The sequence below is a fragment of the Protopterus annectens genome, chromosome 11.part0 (genome assembly GCF_019279795.1).
Source record: "Protopterus annectens isolate FY-2018-M chromosome 11.part0, PAN1.0, whole genome shotgun sequence".
Lineage (NCBI taxonomy): Eukaryota > Metazoa > Chordata > Ceratodontiformes > Protopteridae > Protopterus > Protopterus annectens.
In genome coordinates, this window is record NC_056745.1 from 1,490,051,795 (window position 1) to 1,490,066,375 (window position 14,581).

Genomic DNA, 14,581 nt, shown 5'->3' on the forward strand with positions numbered 1-14,581 from the left:
AACTTTCTAGTTCCTGTGTTTTTTGTATAGGGAGCATGGCTCAGAAATGGAAGGTGTCCAGTGGGGCCTTGATAAAGATATTGGACTGTAATAGATAAAGGGATGATGTCTCCCATTTTATTAAGATATGCATGGAATCAAACAAGAAGAGGATAAAACTATTTCACAGAGAGATCTAAGATGCAGGGGCTACTCGAAGGCTCTCATTCAGATGAGGTAAGATAAGAAAATAACTTCACTACTTCCTACAGCCTTGTCTAAATTCTTAGCGAAACCCAGGGACAGAAGAAAGGATAAAGGATAAGATTAGAACCACATATTGAAAGTGCTAACTGTCCTGGGAAGAAATAAAAAACTTTCTTGTGTGGTTCGCACATTCTGATGTACCAGATGATATCCATCATGTCTCCTGCAAACATTCAGTGACTGTCTGAAAACAGAGGCATTATTGCATGCAGGGGAACCATAAGCAGAACTTCATATATGTGAAAGACAACTGCAAACAATAGTTCCAGAATTTGCCAGTGCTGCCCAAGCTTGTGGGGTACAAGAAAAAAAAAGTGGGAATTAAACCGCCCCTTCTTCCACTTTCCCAAGCTCCCTAGCAATGGGGGGATTGTGACTCGGGGATCAGCTCATCTGACACTGACTAGAACAGGACAGGGAAATGCACTGGAAAGTTTCTGACTAACTCTAAGGTGCATCTTCTCCTGCCCCCAAGGATGATGTCTTACACAGTGATGCTCCAGACCTTAGCAAACATGGAAAACTTTTCTTCTACTAATGCAACTGACCAATTACATTTCATTAATACTATAACTGATAAAAAATTCAGCAGCTGACCAGAACAGCATACTGAAGTGTGAAATCAAAATAAAGGAAGGGTGCTAAACAAATGTAAAAACTAGGCTGAAATATATTTTAAAAGGGGGGGAGGCTTCCCTTCTCTCCCCATCCTGCTATATAATTAGTTTACTTATAGGCTGCAAAACCTTGAAGTAAGAGGAATACTGTTTTCTACTAAATTGCTAAATAAGTCTTTGTTGTCTCCAGGGTGTTGCAAACTGAGAGAATAATTAGGAAGAGGGGACGGGGAGTCCTCTTGGGACGTACACCAGACCCAGTCTGGACATAAACAACATGCATTGATAAAGTGAAGAGGGGACGGGGAGTCCTCTTGGGAAGTACGCCAGACCCAGTCTAGACATAAACAACATGCATTCATAAAGTCATGGAATAGAAAGATTTTTTTTTTAACTTTTAGATTCTGCAGTGTGTCATTCATATAGCTTTACATTTGTACAGTTTTGTTTTGTGCCTGATACTTTCAGGAAGATGTTCTTCGGAAGTCTGTGCATTAGTCTTTCTGAGGACATTCACAATTTCTGTGCTTTCCTTGAGGCATGAATACAGATCTTCTACCATTAATGAATCATTTCTCTTTCTCTGAAAGCCCTTCATAAACTTCTGTGTCAAGGATTTTCTGCGTGTGCTGACATTTGTTTTCAAATGCTGGAAGAACAAGTAGCAGGAAAGGTGCCCCTGTCCCTGAGCCACAAAATGTCATCATAGGCGACATGCGTTTTCTTCTCCATCTCTTCAAATGACATAGACAACAGAGTCAATTTCTCTGATAACTGCTTAATGAAAGCACTCTAAAAATGGATCCATAACAAAAGCAGTTAAGAATTCTCAAAGCCTGCGTAGTTATGCAATAGGTCATTTTTGTCACCTAGCTGCCCAAGGAATTAGATTCCATTCAGTTTCCCTGACAAGTTGAAGCACTGTAAGATGTTTGCGCCTTTGGGTCCTTTACTAGACATATAAGATTATGAAGGAATCTGCAGAAGGATGGCTTTTCAAAATAATGGCCAATCCACTGGATGCTGGTAAACACTGTTAACCTTTTTCTGCATTCAGTGGTCAGAGAGCCAATGATTCCAAACTTGCAAACTAACACTGCTGGAGTGTATATTCTCACACTTTCTCCTTGTTTTCCAGCATCACATTCTGAATATGGTTTTAAGTCAAACACTGTTAAATGTGGGAGGGCCTTCAGAAGCATTCCAGAATGTGAAGAGCCCTTATCTTGTGGCAGCAGTTTGGGTAGCAGGGATCCAGCGTCCTGTTCCTGTTTAATGGGATGAAGTTTCAACGGCATCTTGTAGCAAAGAAAAGTTAGCAGTTGATGCTTAGGTCCCACTCCAAGAGGCTGTGAAGGGCAACCCCCCCCAACACTCAGCTTCTTCTAATCCTGATAACGTGATCCTGAAATGTGGCCTCTCAATGGAGTATGATCATCCAGGAAAAAAGCAATAAGAACTGCGCTGGTGGTGGACTTTGAAGTCCTCGGGCCCTGAAACCTTGTGATTGCTTTCCTAGGCTGTCAGCTACCAGCAGTCAGTGAGGTATAATGTAAGCATTAGAATTTAATAGTGATAAGTCTGGACTGAAATGCTAGTTGTTGTGACAATTTTCAACTTTACGCTACTCCATCAGACAGAAAAATCTGTGTTTACCATTGTCCTGGTTCATGATTTGGTGACCATAAACACCTGACATGGTGTATACGTCTTAGACATCGAATGGTGGATCTTTCCAATGAAGATCATTATGAGGAAACTTAAATGGGGGACTAAATGAAAAGACCTGCGGACAATTGGTGTAGGGTGCAATCCCTCCAAAATGGGTACAAAGGCATGGATTTAGGCTAAAGAGTTATGCCTCAATGAATATAGTTTTCAGAAGGTTTGAAGAACCCTGAAAGAGGGTAGAGTGGGGTGAGTTCAAATACACATCAATTATACCAAGCTCTTCGAAATAAGATTCTGTCACATTGCTGTTTTATATTATGTATTATCTGTTCTCTGCATCTCTGAAATAGTTCAGTGGTTAATTAAAAAAAAAACTGCTGATAAACCCAATATTTTAAGAAACAGTTATATGATCTAAAATAAAGGGATTAAGTTTTACTTTAAACACCCATCTACAGCATAAACTCTGATTATAAAATTTATTTTCATATCCTATAAATCAAATAAATACATATTATTCCATTTGCTTGAGTTCTGTTTCTCGGCGGTCTTTGCAGATTATGTAAAATGACATATTCCTCTTCATTCTTAGAAACCTTCAGTCATTACCAAATATAATCCTGGGTATTGATTAGCGTTATCTATGGTATAACATTGGGATGAATGGGCTAAGGCTTGAAATACCTCTGGGTGATAGCCTAGTAAACTCCTATGATCCTATGAAATCTTAACTTAGACATTTATGGGATGCATTGGGTTCTTACTTTGGTACTGAGGTTAAGTGGTAAAAAATATAGATGGAAGACCAAAACACTTTGCAGAATGTAGAAACAAAGTTATAACAAAAAAAAACATTACTGGAAGGCAGAAGAAACACCACAAGTAAAATAAGTGTTATATATTCACAAAGATTTAACACTTTCATCCAAAGATTTCGTCAGAATAAAAAGTGCAGTAAAAACACATTTAAAAACACTTGTAAAAAATCAGCACTAAGGACTTTACCAATTAACTAAAAGTTCCAATTCCAGCAGGAACATATACACACTGTTCTGTTACAAAGTGTGCTTCTACTTAAATGCTTCTGTCCCTGTGAGGCAGCATGATGGAAGGACCTTCCTAAATGTAACTGCAACTAGTGCAAAACCCACATTTATACATTCGTACATTTATCGAATAAATCCAAAAAATACAATCGCTCCGACGGCAACCCAGTGGTATAAAAATAACAAAACTCGGGAAACCATACAACACTACTGTTGTGAAGGAAACGGATAAACTTTTATTAAAAAATAAAATAAAATGGTAAGCGCTTTCACAATTGACGTCGTTTCTTCAGACCATTAAAAACACAATCCCATCTCACATTTAGATAAAAGAAGCCCGTTGGGGAAAAAAAAGCACAGCATATGTACTTCATCTTATAAAGCTGTTTTTGTGTTAAATTGAAAACAGCTTACTTGCTTTTACTGTTAACTTTACAATACCGATGCAGAATCCTTAAAGTGGCGTCACTAAAGATTTTTGTGTTAAATTGAAAATAGCTTAGTCGCTGTTACTGTTAAGATGCAGACTCCTTCTTTTGGGTAACACATTTCACATTTGAAGTAGCTGTCCCGGGCATGTCGATGCTGGCCTTGACAACTACCCCTGTCAGTCAAAACTGCCAATCATGCCAGACACGCCCAAAGCTGCGCAGTACCGCCCGCGAGGTACTAATCTGTAAGATAACCAAGAAGCCATTAGAACATGGTCTATCATATCTCCAAAAGAATTAATCAATACATTTAAAAACTAATTATAAATGTTAATAATAAAGCTTACTCCATGAACCAATAGAGTGTGCCATGCATATCAAATTACCTATCAAAATCATCAAAGATAGGCCCTGGACCTATCAGAAATAATGAACTATGTCTACCGTGAACACTAGCACAGATATCACAACTGCTACTCATTGGTCGAATACGAGCCAACCAGATCAGAGAACTGCTCGATATCACCAATCAGAGCTGATAAATGTCCTACCTGTTACTCTTCATATCTAAGGGACAGCCACCACTCAAACACCCCTCATATGTAACCAATCTAAGGCAAAGAGAGGGTTGTACAAGTGAATCAATGTGCAGCGAATCATCTTCCTATCAAAATCCTAAAAACCTAACATAGACCCATCAACAGAAAAGCTTACATACCTAGATCACCACTGTAAAACTATCACATACAGCAGTAGTCAGTAATAACTCCCCATAAAACTATTAATACATATCAAAATAAATCACACAGTAAGAACTGTGTGCTCTAAAATCATTGGGCGAGGACAGAGTCTCTCATGCTGATGTCTACCCATATCGTATGTACCATAATTGATGAATAGCCACCTCAATTCAGAGTAAAACTCTTTTAATGTCTTACATCCTTACAAACAAGTGTGCTTACGCCAACGTTTAGAATAAACATCATCCTCACAAGTATAAAACTCAAAAGTATCTCTGATGATAATAAAATCACATACATAAGGTAGTGATACGATCAGCTTATAAAGAGTAGGAAAAACATTGCATTACCAATGAAAACAAAGAAGGGACAGCAAAACTAAAATGGGAAGGAAAGTGTTCGGGGGCATATCACTTCACATATGTGCCAACAGACGTATTGCCTACCATCACCCTACCAAACAATACAAACACAAAAGTTACTGGATCAGGATCACTTCACTGATCCAATACTAACAAACATACAGTATATATAAAACAACTAAAAACAAATAAAATGATATAAGACAACCTAACATAAACCTCTACACAACCTCGCTGATCTAGGGCAATACAACCTATTGACACGGACAAGCCATCCTCATCAATGACTGCTCCACAGCACTAAAGGCAACAATATTATAAGTCCTAATGGATAACTCCACAAGAAATATAATTAGATAAACATGACTGTATAAGTCCTAATGGACAACTCATCCACAAATATAACTAGATAAACCTGACTGTATAAGTCCTAATGGACAACTCATCCACAAATATAACTAGATAAACCTGACTGTATAAGTCCTAATGGACAACTCATCCACAAATATAACTAGATAAACCTGACTGTATAAGTCCTAATGGACAACTCATCCACAAATATAACTAGATAAACATGACTGTATAAGTCCTAATAGATAACTCAGCAACAAATATAACTAGATAAACATGACTGTATAAGTCCTAATGGACAACTCATCAACAAATATAACTAGATAAACCTGACTGTATAAGTCCTAATGGACAACTCAACAACAAATATAACTAGATAAAAATGACTGTATATGGGACAAATAAATCACCATATTGTGGTAATGGAAACAAATACTCACAACACCACTGCCAAAGAAAATATAGCAATAAAACAACATTAAACCACATAGTAAATCTCAAAATAAAATTATAAGTGATAAATAAAAAATGAAAATATTAAAAACTAAGGAAAAATATGCTAAGAACAATAATAATACGTCCTAAAACAACTAATGTGAACATATACCAAGATCATTATTGAAATTCAAGCACCCCAAATGACACTGAGCCTCCTAATAGGATCAACTACTCTCCTGAAAATTAGATTATTTTTAGAGAAATCTCTGGCTCTCAGGGCGGGTTTCAATGAAACTCTCCCATTCAAGCCTTGGTCTTTGTTGGCTGATAGCTGTAATATCCAAAACAACTCTCTTAACTAGGTCCTATTCAAGGTGTCACCAAACCTTACCCCTTTGAACACTAACTCAACGGTCATGAATAAAGAAGCATGTTCATTCCCATGGTCACAAACATGTTTCGCTAATGGTTCACTAATGTCACGTTGTTTAATGCTCCTGACATGTTCCCTAATCCTCTCAAAAACATCCTGTTAGTTTTACTTTTATGTAGGTTTTTAAGAGGATTAGGAAACATGGGAAAAAAAGCTTTAAATCCTTGGGAATAAATAACAATTATTTCACTCATGGTGTTTCTGCTGCCTTCCAGTTAATGTTTTTTGTTATAATACAGATGGAAGAATGAGACAAGACACCAAGTTCATAGGTTCATAGGTTGGTACTAGGCTATTGGCCCTAGGGCCTATACAAACAAGCCTAGCCATAACAATTCCCTGGCTATTTCTTCCCGCAGTATTTACTTCCCTGTACTCCTGTCTAGCAGAGTGACTGATGTGATTCCCGGGGTGAATTTCCTATCTCCCATCCAATCGTCAAGGTTCCTTTTGAAGAGGGCCAAGGAGGTGCTCTGCTTGACATGTATGGACAGTCTATTTCAGAGTATGGGGAGTCTCTGAGTCAGGAACCTATCGCTCCAGCATGTTTTGTTCATTGTGATGACAAGGTTTGGATCCCTGGAGTGTGTGGCTCTGAGGGATTGGGATTTCTTTAAGTGGAGCATGTCCATCAGCTCTGGGTTTGACATGGTCTTGTATGTTAAGCAGAGATCGCCTCTGAGTAGACGATATGCCACAGAGTATAGCTGGAGTTATTTTAGATGGTCAGCACAGGGCATCTTCTTTAGGCCTGTAATTCTTTTAGTGTGGTTTTTATGAGGCCTTTCCAGCTGTTGCAGATGTCTTGTGAGGTACATACCAAATGGGGCATTGTAATCTATAATGGGCCTAATGAGGGATGAGTACAGTGGGACAATGACCTCCTTTTTTTCTGGATGAAAAGCCATTAGTGATGAGGTGTGCCACATAGAAGGATTTCCTGACTGTTGTGGCAATGTGGTTATCAAAGTTGAGACCACTGCCCACCTGTGTCCCTAAGTCTCTCATCACACTTTTCATATTTTGTGTACTGCCACCTGTATGGTAATTCATGGGTACATGTTTTTTTCCCAAAGAGGATAACTATACATTTCTTAGCATTAAGCTTGAGCCCATGGCTCTGGCACCAAGCATCTGTTTCTGTAAGGGCCTTTTGTAGAATATCCACATAATTTGGGGATTCAATAATGGCTCCCAGTTTGCAGTCATCTGCAAACTTTGTTGGCCAGTGTCCCTTAGTGTTGGCCTATACTTCAGAGAAGTAGATGCCAAACAAGAGCGGTCCCAGGACTGAACCCTGAGGTACTCCACTTGTCACTTGTCTGGAGCTGGATTTGGAGTTGGATACTTTTATAGTCTGGGTTCTGTCAGTAAGCCAGTTGGCAACCCATCGACGTAGGGATTTATGCTCAGCTTAGTAAGTTTATCTATGATTCCAGAGTGGGGGGTGGTGTTGAAGGCCTTGGTGAAGTCCAGATAGGCTGTGTGTATCACCTTACCCTCGTCCACAGCTCTGGAGACTGATTCGAAGAAGTCAATCAGGTTTGGGAGACAAGATCGGCCCTTCACGAACCCAAACTTGGTGGGGTCCAGTGTTTGAAGGTTGCCAATGTCTTTGTTTATAAGTTCCATGATAATGCATTCCATGCCCTTGCAGATCAGGCTCATCAGACTGATGGGACGGTAGTTCCCGGGATCCAAGGTGGATCCAAGTTGAAGCTAAAAGCAGTTTAATTAAAAAAATAATATAACAGGAGATCAGTTATTTATAAAAGTTATCAGCTTATTTATCTTGCAAACTATATGAGAGACCCTCATTCAGCTATATATAGGTGCACCTGCTTAGTCAAGGCAGTCTACGTGTCAATCAATCAATCAATTAATTAAATCAAATTAAACCAGGTTCAAGCTGGCAAGTTGAATCCCAGTACATTAATTCAGGGAATGGTCATTGCACTCCATTGCTTTTTATAGACAAGTCATATCTGCTGACACATAATGATAGTTTCAGCTGGTACCTTCTGGAACCTTGTGGCTGTCAACTTGACATTAACTTAAATAGCATGTAGTTTCTTGAGTTGTCTTGAACATTAGAACAAAATCCATTATATTTTGCCTTTTGGTGCCTCCTTAACTTCCATATATTTGCAGTATATTTTGTCTTAAACAAAGTGTACAACACAAGTACTTCCTCTTTTATAATACACTGACTTGCTACACAGACTACAGTTGAGAAGGTCACAGATCAGCAGTTGCTTGTAAAATATACGTCTCCTATATTTTACAGTGCAAATATGAAACTCTAATTAATAAGGGATAATTAAGACATGCTCACTAATAATCATATCATAATAGGCTACACGCATGTTTATCTTATTAATGCAAATTTATACTATTATGTTTTTATCACTTGCTTTGCTGTTTAATACCAGGCCATGAGAGAACCAAAATGATAAAATGGTACGACATGCATGGACCCAATACATGGCATAAAATCAATCAGCTACAAAATGAATGAAACAAAACAAAGTAAAAGTCAAAACCCTGCAACACAAATGATTACGTACCAGAATACTGCAACATCCTCCAATGTTCCTGAAGTTCCTGTCTTTGCCTTTCTAAGCTGCTTAGGTTTTCCTTGCAAGCAGGATTATAAGGTTCAGCCCGAGGAGCCACATCACCCAGCAAGATGCCAGCAATCAGATCAACAAGCTGTGGTTCAGAATCCTTCATCGAAGAAATAAAAACAAGGTTACTTCTCTAAGTACACAAACACACATCAACTAGGTTTTTTGTATACTGTATCATAGTTGTATTTATGTATGCAAGCAGTCATGAGAGGAATAAAATACTTTCATAATTAAACTATCAGGTCCCTGTAAATGAAATATGTTAACAGACAAAAGTATTGTTTGCCATTAGCAGAGTATAACACATTTGACAGATTTTTGAACACTGTCCTCCTAATGTGTATAAATGTGTATAAATGTTCCAGTTTTTGTGTTGATAAATGTTCCAGTTTTTGTGTTAACAGTGCAAGTAACACCTTGGTCTGTAAGCAGGTGTTGCACCTGCCAGGTATATCTCATCATTAGGGTTCTGCTGAGCCCTGTTGTAAACCTTCATTTCCACAGTTGTAGATTTAGATCAGTGCTCGGCTGAATGATACAAAGCAGATGCAGTTTGCAGCTCAAAAACTGCCACTTCTGATGATTTTCTGAATGTTGCAATTATTCAACAGTCTTCTTTTTTCTTTCATCTGTTCCCATTAGGGGTTTCCACAGTGGATCATCTGTTTCCATTTCCTCCTGTCCTCTGCATCTTGCTCTGTCACACCAACCACCTGCATGTCCTCTCTTATCACATCCTTAAACCTTATCTTAGGCCTTCCTCTTTTCTTCTTACCTGGCAGCTCCAGCCATACCTCTCAACCTGGAAACATCAAAAATCTGGACAAGGTCCATGAAAAATAGGTACAAATCTGTATGCTGATTAACATCTAATTTGCATACACAATTATATAACCACACCCACTCCAGTGGAATTGTGAGATACCGACTTTCAAACGCAAACTGAAGAACAGACAACCAAAATATGGCACCAGAGTCCCCCCTGCAGCCAATGTCCAATTACCTGGCTATTTCACCCCATTTACCATAAACATTAATGTGTGCATACTGCTTTACTTCTACAATGATTTGGATTTTATTTTTACATTTTGCAGCACAACAATGCACAAACAGTAATAGGCATCTGCTAAACAAAGCAATACTGTCTCACAATGAAAATAGACTTGGCATTAAAACTTCTCTGCCCTTCTAACTCACATTCATTGAAACAGCATTGAAACCCACACCACAGCAAAAGAAAATGCATCTGGCCAGTGGTGGATAAAGATTACCTTTGGGCTGTTTTCAAATCAATGGCCCCTTGCACACAAAAGAAACATACATGTGTTCTTTTCTTTGATGCACCTTCTTGACTTTATTAAGTTATATTCCTTGTATAATACAGCACACTTGTTAGACAGAGCACATTTTAAATTTATTGTTTGAACATTTTTCCAGTAGGCTGTACTGTAGGCAATGAAACAAAATGCATGAACCAATAATGACAAAACTGCCCAATTCAGAACATTTCTATCAGAAAAGTCTACTTCCACACCCATGCTATAAATAGAATGACAGTACTGTAAGCCATAGGCATCTTGCACAGCTTCTCGCACTTATTTTCAATTTCATGTTTTTTTTGGGGGGGGGTCAAAAACCAGGGACACATTTTAAACATTGCTTGTATAATTTTGGAAAGTTGCTAGAATAAAATGTTATGCTATCACCATGCATTTCACTGGCAAGTCTTGAACTCAGGACCCTATGCACTACAGTAAGAGCAACATACCAGTATGCCAAATCAGCAGTTTCCTGAAAAACAGGAAGACTGAAACCTAATGGCTATCATTTAGTGAATTCAGTTCTCACTTCTCACCATAGCTCTCTTAGCACAAAAAACCTGGACAAAGCCGATAGTGGGGGAATACAAATTAAGTTATCAGGTTTTCTCATTTGTGTTGAACACTATCTCATTACTATAAAGGATGTCTTTATCAGACACTTAGAATGATTTATATCTACCCTACAGCTAGGCCCATGTGTTTTAAGATAGTCCCTGGTATATGCCTAAAAGCAGCCTGCATCAGAGAGCTGCAAGACCCTCTGGCCTAGGTCTAGTTAGTTTGTACATTCACACAATCTCCACTAACTACCTTGATTATAGCAAGCTCAGATGCTCATAAGCCTAGTACTTATTATACAGCAGGAACTTCTTATTGTAACATTTGTTAATGTCTGTTATGTACTTCACAGATAAAGATTTTAGTTGTCTACTGATGTACTATGTTCTTCATCTGTAAATATGTTGTAAGTAATTGCTATGTAATTTGTTAATCTCTATGCAATCCAATGTAACTACTGTCTGTATATTTTAACTGTGGAGCTTTTCTCCCTGTCCTCCGCTGAAAATGGGCCTACGTCCAGTTGGACACTCCCGGTCAACAAATATAAATAAATAAATAAATAAAATAAATAAACTAAGCAGATGCAGATGTGCCAAGTCAGAGTTCAGTAGGACCAGTACCAACCCAGCAACCAAAACTGCTGCAACATAGACTGTTATTGACAAACTATCGACCAACAATATGGTGACGATCGAAAGGAATAGAAACATTCTGAAACAAAATACCCAGCACCCAGTGCTGCTTCACTAGTGCAGTCAGTCATCAGCAGTACAAATCAGTATGATGTCTAATCCTCATATAGGTGCATCAGTTCCTAGGCAAGTAGTACACTAGCTGCCCTTGGGGGGTACTTTAAGCCTAGCCAGTTTTTGTTTTTGCGATTGAACTACCCTATCCCATTTGGTTATAGACTGGCCTTACCCATCCCATGGTGAATAATTATATGTTACTCATAATGAGAATAACAGGGCATGATATCATAGATAATTTGAGGTGCTTCATGGATGGGATAAAGCATTTAAGAGCTGCCTTTGTCCATTAGTAGTACAAAGGGGAGTCCTGGGGTAAATGTCCTGTTTAGCAACCATGGATCCAAGCTGCACTTGAATATGGTCAGGGATGAACCTTATTTTATGTGGGGAGTCTGTTCCAGAGCAGCAGTATCTTGTGCAAGATGTACCTGTCCCTCCAAACTGTCTTGCTGCTATTACAGAAGAGGTTTAGACCCCTAGACTGAGTGTTTGTGATGCCATTTGACTTGTTGATGTGCAATAAATCCATCAGTAATGGGCTGGAGGATGCCTTGTGTGCCAGTCACAAGCAATATACTTAGTCAGATAAAATATAAATGGCATCCATCAGTAAAAAGCAGTAACAGTGTAACCGTGGGATACATAATATCCTGAGATGCTGTTCTACATTCACTACAGAAACGCAGGAGTTGGGTTCTGCAACCTGCAGGCACTACTTAACATGTATTTTCTTTACATGAACTATGTGCTGATCTGGTCTAAGCCATGAACTGGGCCTTTATAAAAAATGTAAATAAATAAATATATTAAATAAGCAGACAAAACGTATAAGCAATTGCCTGTTAATAGGCAAGTAATTGATATAATAGACAAGAATGAACTATATATGCTGGTGTTATATTAGTGAAAGGGACTAAAGGTGAGTTCAGTAACACAGTCTAATGCAGGCAATCATAATATGAGTAGGTATAGTACATGAAGTAGAACAGGCAAACTGTGTTATGCTTACAGAGTCTCTGGACAGGTTGCTGACCGAAACAGGAAAAACAAACAGGAGGAGGAGAGGGCCATAAATGCACAGGTGCAGGAAAAGAAGGTGGGAGTGGCGATGTTGATTGTAACTAGAAATGTTATGAGAAAACACAGATATTTGAAGCAGAATGTTGTTGTTGAGCCCCTGCCCACCTGATATTTACATCAGTTCCCAGCATGTTATATTCAGTTTAACTACAACCCATCAGAGCACATTTTTTGGACTCACCATTCAATAAAAGATGGAATTCAAAAAACAGTGAGATAAAAACCTAAAAATAATCTTTTTCGCATGGAGAATGCCTCCCTGTCCCAAATATATATACCAACACCACAGTGCAGGATAGGAGAAAAAACAAAAGAATTCCACCAGCTCTACAATACAAGCCATATTGTGGTGAAAATCACAGGAGCATTCAACTGTCGACAAGAGTCTCCTCATCAGAAAACCAAACAACGACTTACATGACAGCCTTATATTCATTATGTAACCAATGAACAAAATTAAAAAAAACACAGTTTTAATATGGCAGGGACCGATGTCAACATTATAGAAACTAAAGACTATACTTTCATGACATACAGTGGACATAAAAAGTATTAGTTTAAGGCTGTACACACTTATACAACAAGTTTATTCTACATTTTTTATTTTTTCTCCTAACAGATTTGTTTGTTTTTCAATTGAGTTGTACAGGTTATAGATCACATTAAACATGGGAAAAGTTTTGAAATTATTTATTATGACCTCATTTTTTTATATCACAAAAACCTGGCATTTTAACAGGGGTGTGTACACTTTTTATATCCACTGTATTACTCATGTTTACTGATATAATGACCTAACTGAAATATTCAGGTTTGTATAAAGTAGCTCTGTTATTATTATTTAAACATAAATAGCACCCACATACCTGAATAAGCACAAGACTACGTCCTTCTGCAAGGCCTTGCATGACGTGGACAACCTGAGAGACCGCCGCTCCTTCATTCTCAGATCCCACAGTAATGATGATGAATTCAGGCTCATGTTCGTATGCCAGAGGCAGAATTATTTCAAACAGAGCATAAAGGAAATCACCACTGTATTCAATAGACTTGAATGAGAAAGCACAGAAAGTTATCAAAAATAAATATGTGAATAAATGTGTAGTGTGTATCACAAATTAAAATCCATCAATAATTTACTGATAAATACCATGACGGAAGTTTAAGGTCAGAATGAGTTTTGAGTTCATAATTAACACACAAGGGCTAATATGTGCTCCAAAGTACTGCTGATAATTACTTTGAATGCCATCTCAGAAACGGCATGTTCCTAACTGTGGCTTAAATACAAGTTCTGAGATTGCTGCCTGATGGGTAAAGGAATACTTGACCTTGAAAACCAAACACTCCCCCCACCACCACTAATGTTATGTAACCTTACATTAGCATATTTACGTTGCAGGGAAGTAGGCAGAGAGCTCCCACCCATATAGGCTTACAAATACACTTTCATTTGAAGTTACCAAAACTTTTGAAAATGTTTTTGTTGTTTTGGGGAGCTTACGGTGAGCTGGCATTCAGGATAACCACGGTGAGGAATTTGATAAGATTCCTACTATCAAAGGCCACCTCTATTAGAATGGAACAAACATCCATGAGTCCACCACAGTACTTAAAAGACTAACGTGCAAAAGTCAGGTAAATTATAAAGACCAAAAGTATAATACACAGTCATTTTCTGATTTATAAGGATATTTTTATGATGTATCCTCATGTTGTGAGTCAGGACACCCTTGCTGTTTAATTAGCAGTAGATTTTCCGTGATTATATAAAAGACCAGATCTAAATCCTAGCATCTCTTACTTTTCTAGCTCTACAACTCACATACGGACGAAAGTGTCTACCATGTCTGAGAACACAGCACCTGTCTACTTAGTCCATGTCTGTGAACACAGCACCT

The 14,581-nt window shown here is 38.2% G+C and overlaps 1 protein-coding gene across 1 annotated transcript in view; it reads right to left on the bottom strand.

Moving 5' to 3' along the window:
* LOC122815930 (polyamine deacetylase HDAC10-like) overlaps positions 1-14,581 on the bottom strand; it is a 752,749-nt gene that overhangs the window by 40,916 nt on the left and 697,252 nt on the right. The window contains exons 19-20 of the mRNA XM_044088797.1: positions 13,547-13,729; positions 8,903-9,062 (exon numbers count right to left, since the gene is read on the bottom strand). Coding sequence (XP_043944732.1) covers positions 8,903-9,062; positions 13,547-13,729 — 343 coding nt within the window. The remainder of the gene's footprint in view (positions 1-8,902; positions 9,063-13,546; positions 13,730-14,581) is intronic.